Raw genomic sequence first — 10,844 nt, forward strand, 5'->3', positions numbered from 1 at the left:
TCCACTACTATGGAACGGAATGAGTAATTGACTTGTGTTGTACAAATTAACGTTCGTTGGGACGAGACAACGAGATTAATTAAAGTTTTCCATGAACTTTAATTAATAAAAAATAATGCGACATATAAAGTACTCCTATTGTATACTTGGGCTTCTCAAATAAATGAAATAAAGTCCAGTGTTTAATTCAAAGTGGCTTATCAAATAAATGAAATAAAGTCCAGTGTTTAATTCAAAGTGGCTTTGGGCCATGAGAAATAAAAGAGTCCAAATAAATAAATAACTTTGGGTTTGATTTAATTACAACAAATTAAATCACTTTGGGCTTGCGATCTAACAAATGGAGATGATAAAATCTTTTGAGCCCAATCTCCATCTTTTTCGCGCAGATGAGCGTAAATTTCTTATGCAATAATCTTTCTTCAGCAATCCCACTTTCCAGCCGTTACCTCCTACACACACAAAATCACCAAATTAATTTCTAATTATGGTGATTAATGACAAATTATTGCAGCCACTAATTACCCAATTAATTGGCCCCTAAATTTCGCACCCTCAAATTCACGATCAATCACTCCCTTCCTTCAGTTTTAGCAAAAACCATTGAGAGTTGAGAGAGGGTCAGAGAGTAGGAGAGCTTTTTGGTTTTCAATTAAACATCAATACCAAGGCAGAAGCCGAGAATTGACAAAGCAGCGTGCTGAATCACCTTCACCGAGGGTGACAACCAGCCAATCTATCACCACAATTCAACTTTCAAACCTCCCCTTCCCAATTTTAAGTCATCAACTTTTAACATATTGTTCACGGCACACTCTCCATGTACACTTATACTTCTAACATCCTACTGATATAAACCGTTAGATATACAGACGTGGAGTTGTGATTTTATCAACTAAGATTGCATTTTTTAGCATTTTTGTTACATTAAAGGGAAAATTAATCAGTTCATGTATTTAACCCACTCTCCTAATTTGATGCGTGATATTTGAGGGATCATTCAATTACACGATATGTCTGCTCATTCAACTCCTTTCCGGCCTTTCCACTCTTCTCAATTCATTCAACTTCTCATTCCGTCGTGTTCACCTCCAAAAACACATTCTCAATTCAAAACTCTAACTCAATCCTGCCACTCACCACAGCGCCAGCAAAGTCTAGTACTTTCATCAACATAGCTTAAACCGCTTCTATCCATCGACCACAAATTCGATAAATGTCTAAAAGACGAGAAATTTCAAACACCACAAAGCCCGACGTCGAAGAATCTTCGCGAATAGGTAATTTCCTGCTTGTCCCGGATCTTGTTTCGTGAAGTTCTGTTTGCTGATTCAATTTCTTAATATGTTTAATTTCTTTTTTTTTGTGATAATTTAGATGTTTTTCGTTATGTCGATTTGGTGTGTTGTTTTTGCTTAGCTTTGTATTCGTTTCGCTTATTGTGACTAATTTGTTGTTTAATTCTTTTTTTGTTTGCTTAATTTCGTGATAAATATTTTTTTTGTTGGATGATATTTGTGTGTTGAAAAATTTTGCTTAAGCAATTCAAAATGTTCCTTTTTCTGTAAAAAAGAATTGCTTACTTTGTCTTTAACTATGCATGAATGTGATTAATTCTTTTTTTTGTTTGCTTAATTTCATGTTAAATGTGCTTAGTTTTGTGTGACATTTGTGTATTGTTTGCTTATGATATGTAAAATCTTACTTTTTCTTACAAAATATTACTTATTTGTGCTAAACTATGCTTATTTTGAATACGATAATTAGGTTTTTGCTACCTCTGTACAGTGTTTAGTTTTTGAAAATGTTGCTTATTCTGTTCGATAACATGCTTAATTTCTTGTTAAATGTGCTTATTTTTGTTTAATATTTTGTTTATTGAAATTTTTTGATTGTGCAATTCGAAATGTTGCTTTTTCTATACAAAAGATTGCTTAATTTGTGTTTACCTATGCTTAATTTGGCTACAAAAAGTTTTGCTTAAGCTATTCGAAATGTTGCTTACTTATTGAGATACTTTGTTTACTTCAAAAAATTGCTTACTGCTCTGGTATGAATCGAGTTTTTTGTACACCTTTAGTTCACAAGCGACGGAAACGAAAGAATCCAGCTGCTAGCGACGCTGAACAAGTTCGGCATATTGAGAAGGAAATAAAGTCACTCCATTTCAGGAGTTCTCCTGAACATTTTAGTCGTTTGATTGCTAGACTTAATTCGTAGCAGAGGAATGCAGTCCGAGATATGGGATCCGAACCACTGCTTCATTTCTCATTAACCGACCTACCCGACAACCGTGGACGATTTTTTAAAATTTGCTTTGAGATTTTGGTATCAATATATTCTTTCAACCATAAATATAGAAATGGTGTAAGGGTAACTTACCATAAAAATAATAATAAATGTCGACGTAGTTGGCAACGGAGGGGCAGATCTTGCTACAATGAGTCTGGGTTCGAATCACACTGCTGTCGTGTAGTTGCTTCCATCTCTCAGGCACAAGTGTGAGGCCTTGGGAGATGGGCTTCTGGCAGCCAGTGGGTTAAGACCTCCCCCTTAACAGGCTACTGCGTACCCTGATTGAACCCCTCACATGATGTCGGACCGGAGTGTGGGGGCCGCCAACGCGCTTTTTTTTGCTGCAATAATAAATGTCGACAAATTAGGGACAATATATAACTGATTGATCGAAATTTTTATTGAATATTTGAGTGGTGATGTGGCATAATCATGTGCGTTAATTACATAGATCTATTGATTGTGATTGGTAGGATGCTACTATTATTTAAAAATGAGGTGTTTATGAAGTGTTTCCCTCACAGCATATCATCATACATCACTCCCACGCATAATTCGGAATTAAATCAACAACTAAATCAATCAAACACGCCCCTCACGGTTTAATTGAGAACTGAAAAGAAAGAACCTGATTGGAAAAAAAGAACTTATCTTTCGGAGTAATTTGGGGCTGAATCGGGGTTAATCGGAGGCTGACCGACCAGCAGCGACTGCAATAGGAGGCTGAACGGTGGCGGTGGCCAACGAACAGCAGTGCCCAGCGACGCCGACGAAGTCGCGAAGCAGCCAGACGACGGCAGGGATTCTCCAACGGCGGTGGCTGCTGCATAAGTGCGACGGAGACTGAACAGCGACCAGCCCCTCCCCCCTATCGCTGCATCGGCGCTGAGAAATTGAGGGAGGCGACGGATTTGGGGTTTCTTCAATTGGGGATCTCTTATTTTGACTTGGAGTGAGGGAGATGGAAATTTCCAATAGTGGAGGATGGAGTGTTTTGTTGGACTCATTTTTTTTTACTTGGGCTACTTTTTGGTCCTCATTAAATAAATTAGAGAAATAAGATAGGCTGAGATTTTAATTAGTTCGGGCTGGAAATAAAATAATTCCTGGGCCAGTTTAATTTAAAATTCATGGGCTATTTTTAATTCAATAATTTTTGGGCCTGATGATTAATTTTAATTGTAGGGACTTATTTATTTAATTTTACGAATATTTCGAAGGGTGAATAATTTTAGCCCAGTTCGAAATAATTTAATTTGAGGAATCTTTTGCGAGAATTTAACTACACGCTAAATTAAATTTTGGAATCTAATTCTACATCATGGAGGAAAATACGAGGAGTCAAAGGAAGAATTTATGGGCGCAAGCGCCCAACCTGCGTCGCACGCGACACCTTGGGCGGCCGCCGAATAATCAAAAATACGCGAAAATCAAGAAAAGAGATAAAACTCTTTAATTAGGGTGCATGCATTATTAGTAGTTTTCTCGCACTAATTGTTGTGTTATTATTTTATTTATCTAAAGGGAATTGTTCCATGAGACTCTAAGTTTGGAACGAGGAATATTCAAGTTGCGAGATCTATTTAAACGCAAGAGGTAGGCTTTCTTTTAATTTAAGAAGTACCGTTCAAGAAATATGTTGGGCTTTGTTCCCTATGATAATTAAATGTTTTGACGTGAAATGAATGATTGTCATGTCGTGTTTTGGATTTTGTGGAATACCTATATGCCTTGGCTTTTTGCTGGTTGCCTGGATTTGCTAGATGTTTAATCGAATTCAGGTCTGAGTATGGGCAGCAAACCCTGCTTAGGCTAGTGTACACCATATGGGGACCGTGAGCTACTTGTCTTGTACCGAATGAGTCATGTCTTCACACATGATGTCATTTGTTTCTCTTGAATGCTTCCGCTAAAGACTATTTATCATTTTGAATAATGTTACTTTTGGTTTTGAGATACATTGAACTCACTACTCTGGTTATTAAATGAATTGTTTTGTTCGTCGAATTTCATATAAGTATGATTTTGCTTCAATCCCCCTTTCTTCCCGCTTCTTATATTCTCCCTCAGTCGCGATCAACCGTTTTTTCTATCCTTAGAAAATGTGGGCTTGACAATTGTAACGTCAACTAAGTTCTTCTAACATGCAAACCTCTTCTCACGATTATGTTGTACGTCAATAAATTATCATAGAATGTGTCACTCTAACATGAATAATTATCCAACACTTAGAATAGAAGCAAAGTAATGAACAAAGGGGATATTAAATAAATAGGAACTATATAAGCCAAAGTCGTTACTAACACATCACTAGAATTCTATGGGAAACGCATAGTTTGTAGTGAAAACATATAAAAAAATAAGAATTAAAACAATAGAACACAAAGGTTGAATCTTGTAGCCTTGATCTTCTCTTGAATCCACTCTTCAAACTCCTTAAGCAATGTTCAAGTGGAAGGAACTCTCAAATATTATGCTCTGGAATTATACCGTAAAAGGTTCTCTTGATGAAGCTTGAGTAGGTATTTATAGCCTCCAAATAGTGTCTCATAATATGGTAAATCTTCAGCATAGTATGATAAGTCTTGAAGAGAAAATAGGGCAAATTCTGTGTGTCGCATTCTTCGAGCGGGTCGTTGCACTTTGTTCAACGGTCGCTGCAAATCATCTCGTAGCTTCTATAGCTCGATCAACGATCGCTGCACTTGTTTCAACGGTCACTAGCAATCACTCTGTAGCCACTGGATCTAAATCAGCGGTCGTTGGGCGTGTTCATCTTTTCAGCTCTATTTTCCAAAGTTGGTCGCTACAAGGGCAGCGGTCGATGGCGGCCAGCGGTCGCTGGCAAAGGTGCAACGGACCGATGGCTGGCTCGAATACTCTAGATTTTCATCTTCGACTTTTTGCTTTCTTTCTAGGCTTTATTTTGCACATTTCTCACAAAACACGTCAAAATACCAAAATAGATAAAGTATGCAAATAACGGACATGTAATGCAACTTTGACACTCAAAACAGACCCAAAAATGGCCTTAAAACAGTGCAAAACCCGAGCGTACCAGTAACCTAGGAAAAAATGGTATGAAATTATACTATATGAATCTATATTAGACTGAATTTACAACTTCGCACCTACTCATAGATACGAAGGTCGATGCCAACACCTTCGAGCTGAAGACTGCACTAATCCAAATGGTGCAGCAAAATCCCTTCTTTGAAAGTGAGGACCTGAACCGAAATATCAGTAAATTCTTGGAGAGAGCCAATACTACCAAACACAATGGAGTTCCAGATGATACCATCAAGCTGAGACTATTCGCCTTCTCCCTCCTTGGATGATGTGAAGGATTGGTATGAGAATTTGGCACCTGGCTCGACTACAACTTGGGAAGTTACGTTTTGGAGAGGTTCTTCCCTTACAGCGCAACCCTGAAACTGCAAAGGGGGATCTGTCGCTTCACCGTGATGAGCGATGAGTCCATGTACAAGGCACGGAAGAGATTCAATGCACTATTGAGGAAATACATGAACCAATTAAATCCGCATAAGCATGGATTTAGGCGTGGACACCTAGTGAGTATATTTTACAAAAATTGCACTCTAGAGGATCATTCTTTGACCTCGGGAGGGACTAGTGTGAGAAGATGATAGAAAAACTTGCAGTCAACAGCAAGAGCTGGAGTTCGGGGAGAGATAACTCGATGAGAGTAGCTGCCACCATCGACTCGGAGAGTATAAATTTCCTAGCTCAACAGATGTTGTTGCTCAATCAAAAAGTAGACAACATTAACTTGGCACAGCCCAACGTGAAGCCAAAAGATGGGGTTAAAGACGTGAACTGCATACATCAAGGTGGCCAGCAAAGGAACTACAACAACTACAACTCGAATTTGGGGTTGGAAATTATCATGCTAACTGACATCAACATGTCATATGGTAACCCAAACAATGCCATTCAACCTCCACCTGGTTTCACAATCTAAAACGGAGCAGTCAAGGAGTCCAACAACGCTTCATCAAATTCTCCTACCAATGATTTGCTTAAGGCCTTCATAGATAGAACCGAGAGTTACATGGGGGCACCAACCAATGAGTTGAGAAAGTGCAGATAGCGATTGTAGAGACAAATGCAAGGATGAAAATGTTGGAGACTCAAGTAAGTCGAATAGCCCAAGCTGTGGGATCTATTCATCTGCCGGGAACATTTTCGAGCACCACATAGCCAAATCCAAAGAACTGCAAAGCTATCCACGTGGACTATGGAAATAAAAATGAGAGCTCACTCATATACGTGGGAAAGTTTGAGAAGGATGAACAAATTGAAAAAAGGCGAGAAGAAGCCGAGAGAACAAGGGAACTAGAAGTACACAAAATGAAGCCAATCATGTCGAAGCCTTCATTCCCCATTTCTCAAGCTAAGAAGTTGGATGAAAAATTCTCCAAATTTCTTGAAATCTTCAAGAGGGTGTACATAAATATCCCTCTTATCGAAGATCTTCAACGAATGCCAGGCTATGCAAAATTCTTGAAAGAGGTTGTTGCCAAGAAAAAGAGATTGATGGATTACGAGACCGTCAACTTAGCTGAGAATTGCAGTGCTATCATGCAGCAAAAGATCTCAAAGAAACAAAAGGATCCGGGTATCCTCAACATCTCATGTGATTGGAAATGATAGGAAAACAAAGGCTTTATGTGATCTGGGAGTAAGCATCAATCTTGTTATGTACAAACCCATCCCACGTATGTTGTAGTCGACAATCCGAACAAATCTTATGCCTCTAAGTTTTTTCTGAAAATTGAAGTTTGGGATTTTGAAGCCAACTACAGTAATCTACGAATGGCGGATGGATCTGTGAAGCATCTCAATGGGCTTCTTGAGAACGTGTTGGTGAGGATAAATGATTTTATCTTCCTAGTGGATTTCATCGTTCTTGATATGAAGGAGGATCCCAACATCCCATCAATCCTTGGTAGACCATTCCTCGCAATTGGAAAGGCTTTAATTGATGTGACTAAAGAAGGGCCCACCCTACGCCATGGAAACAAGTCTGTGATTTTCGGCATGTTCAAAAAGATGAAATGTTACGGAGTGGAAGAGATCAAAATAGTCGAGGATGAGCCAGAAAAGGTCATGGAATGTAAGGCCATACATATAGTACAAAAGTTCACACGTAAAGATCACAAGTCCAAACCACCTTTCGAGGAAATTCCAATTCCCTAGAGGATGTTCGATGAAAGTGGAGAGCTTCCAAGTTGTGATGAGCCAACCAAAGAGGTGATGAAAAAGAATAAGAAAAAAGAGGTAGCAAGGCTCGAGTTTGTTGCACCCATGAACAATGATATCAAGGCACCAGTTGAGGCTACTTGGTGGAAGAAAAGGCTGGCCAAGCTTTATTATATTGCATTAGCTAAGACGGAGCCTGGCGACATCATCCGAGTAAGGATAGAGAATTGAGCTCACATGGAAACATCGAGCAAACGATGTTAAAAAGATGCGTTGTATGGGAGGCAATCCCTAGGTGGTACATTTTATTTTTAAGTTTTCTTTTTGTTATTTTTGTTATGTTTTGTTTTAGTTTTATTTTTTCTTATCAAAGTTTATGTTGCAGTAATAGGTCGAGGAATGAGTCGGAATAGAAGAAAAGCTCCAAAGGAGGTAATTCGAGATCCACTAAGTCTCACTTCTCCACCAACGTCTAAAACTTATTCGTTGATTTGCTTCAAATAAGTTTGGGGGTGATATGATGGATAGTGAGTCTTTTGTGAGACACCATTTACTGTGCTTTTCATTTTTTATTATTATTATTATTATTATTATTATTATTATTATTATTATTATTATTATTATTATTATTATTATTATTATTTTAGGTTTGATTTGTTTTTGGATAGTTAATTTATTATTGATGTTTTGCTTAATTTTTTATGTTTTTGTTCAATTGAATGTGAGGAGATGTTTTGTTTGGAGAAGAAATTTATAAACTAAGAGAGAAATTGTTTTCGTTGGGGTTCATGACTAGTTGTTAATGATGTCAGAATCATCCATCTTTAGCTATTTTGATCGGTTTTTTGAAAAGTTTTAGTAATAGGTGCATAAGTAGTGAATTGCTTGTTTGCCTTGATTCGTGCTAATAACCTAAGATGGTGTTCGGTTTCTTAGATAGAATAATACTAAGATATAGGATTGAGTTGTGAGATTATTTTAGTCAACAAAATATACTCCCAACCAAAACACACGTACATATTCCCTACTCAACTCCATACACAACCGGAAGTCACGATGTCTCCCTCTCTTCTTAGTCCAGTTACGTTTTCCCCTTTCCCCTTAAATTCTCTTCTTTTTTTACTTGTTTTCACAAGGTTTTAAGTTTAAAAATGGTTCATAGGGCCAAATACTACTGCAGGCAGATTCAAGATCGGAACTTTAGCAACAATGCATCATTCGACAAGTTTCAGAAATTTCCTAGTTAAACCCAGATTTGGCAGTGAACTATGGAATGCAGGGGATTCAAAAATTTAGTATTATACCTTTGGAATGAAAGAGCAACAAGAAGAATTAAATCTACGTCTCTCTCTCAGTTCTCCCCTTTCAACATCTGTGATATCAAGAATTTGAATTGTGGGATCAAAAAAATATGGAGTTTCCTATTCATGGAATTGAGGAGAATTTACCTTTGTGTGGAAGAGAAGAAAACTGCACAGAAATTGTGAAACGGCAGATGTTAACCGATGAGTTTGTAGGGACGGATGTATAATGTAGAGATTTGATTTGTTTGTTGGAGAGATTTTTGGGAGTGGAGGTATTGGATATTGAGATTAGGAGAGGAAATCGACTGATAAGATAAATGGGGGAAATAAGAATAAATTGCTAGAATAAGAGTAGCCCAATTGATATTCTAGAACAAGATAGATATAGGCCCAAATATTTATCTTAGAGCATCAGCAGTGGTACGGACATTCCGGCGGACATCCCCGCGGACATCCCAAAAACACCTCCTGCCACGTCATACGGACATCCCACTGCAGTTGCCACGTCATATGGACATCCCACTGCACAGTGGCAGACATCCCCAAGGACATCCTGACGGACTTCCCACAATAAAAATTCACAAATTAAACAATGCGGGAATTAAACAATTTACGGAATTAAAATTTCGACACAAATACGTGAAAAATGAAACCACTTTATTTATTAAAAAAAACATACTTAATTAAAAAAAAATACATAATTATTAAAAGAAATTACATTGTTAAAAAAAACTGTCATCTCACTCCTCGGATTCCCCGCCGCCAGTCCCCTTGTCGTCCCTGTCGCCGCCACCCCCCTCGTCGTCACTCTTCGACATGTCTCCGAACCCCAAATCGCGCCGCATACTGTTGATGATATCCTTAAGCGACCGCTTGTAATGGCGGTCGGTCGATTGACGTCATTCAACCATTGCACGTAACAAGGTTTCATGTGCCGCGATGCGGGCGAATGAGGGGTTCTCGGGATCGTTTTGGGTGGGTGCTGTCGATTGGGCCTCGCCGGATCCGCTGGCGCTTCCCCTCGCCATCCGCGCCGCGGACTTTTGCCCAACCGGCCCCGGCGGTGGCCCGACAATGTGGGCGTCGGGAACTCTGCCTCGGTGGGGGGAATTCGTGGGAACCAGCACTGCTACTGTACTCCCCGGAGGCGCTGATCTTCGTCTGCTTCGGCCAGCCAGATTCAACACCCGCAGTGAACTTGGCCGAAGTCTGCACCACAAGATAGACCTCCCAATATTTGAATTCCCCGAACCCCTGTGCAGTGTCGATGAACTGATGGTGAGACAAGAGCTTCACATCCTCGGCAGACATGCCGCTGGTTGCCGAGCGGAGGTTGTTTGTGTAAATGCCGGCAAATCGGCTGAGCTGCCTCCTCAGCCGCTCTCACTGTTTCCGGCATTGCTCTCCGTTGTGAGGCTTCCCCCTCGCGGTTTGAACTGGATGTAGCTTTGGCTAATGTGCCACCACATCCTGTCGATGTGCTGGTTAGCCCCGACGTACGGATCCTCCACCACACTGATCCATGCCTTCGCCAGCGCGATGCACTCCTCCATGCTCCAGACGGTCCTCTTCTTCCCGCTGGACCCCTCCCCCACCTCAGCGGCCCCCTCCTCACCACCGTACATCGGGACGGGCGAGGTAATGCCCCGTCCCCTGCCCCTCCCTCTCCCTGGCCTCCCCCTCCTCCCTGTCGCCATTGGTGCGTCGGTGGGAGAATCCCGGATCGGAGATAGCCCCAACTCCTCAAGCGAGAACGTCTCGATGCCAGTGAACTGAATCTCGAGAGGAGTACTCGGCGGGTTTTCTGGCGTCAGTAAATCCATATAGGGTCGATAGACGTTGTCCACCGGCGATTGGGGGACCCCCTGCCTACTCCCCCCCGCAGCGCCAGACGATCCATGCATCATCCCCGACATCATCATCCCGGGCATTTGGGGCATCATCCCCGGCATTTGGGGCCTCATCCCCGGCATTTGGGGCATTCCGGGACTCGCCCCTGGCATCTGGGACATTTGGAGCATC

At 40.5% G+C, this 10,844-nt stretch overlaps 1 protein-coding gene and 1 long non-coding RNA gene across 2 annotated transcripts; one reads left to right on the forward strand and one right to left on the reverse strand.

The window, feature by feature from the left end:
- Positions 1-181: 181 nt before the first annotated feature.
- Positions 182-3,459, reverse strand: LOC121747629. Its single transcript, XR_006039245.1, has 2 exons — positions 2,383-3,459; positions 182-452 (listed from the first exon to the last, which is right to left on the reverse strand). It is a non-coding gene; the product is annotated as an uncharacterized LOC121747629 (long non-coding RNA).
- A 3,219-nt stretch (positions 3,460-6,678) lies between these two features.
- On the forward strand, positions 6,679-7,515 carry LOC121749125. Its single transcript, XM_042143724.1, has 2 exons — positions 6,679-6,934; positions 7,097-7,515. The coding sequence occupies exons 1-2, from the start codon at positions 6,679-6,681 to the stop codon at positions 7,513-7,515; spliced, it is 675 nt and encodes a 224-aa protein (XP_041999658.1).
- The last annotated feature ends 3,329 nt before the right edge of the window (positions 7,516-10,844 follow it).

This window comes from Salvia splendens, chromosome 9 (genome assembly GCF_004379255.2).
Source record: "Salvia splendens isolate huo1 chromosome 9, SspV2, whole genome shotgun sequence".
Taxonomy (NCBI): domain Eukaryota; kingdom Viridiplantae; phylum Streptophyta; class Magnoliopsida; order Lamiales; family Lamiaceae; genus Salvia; species Salvia splendens.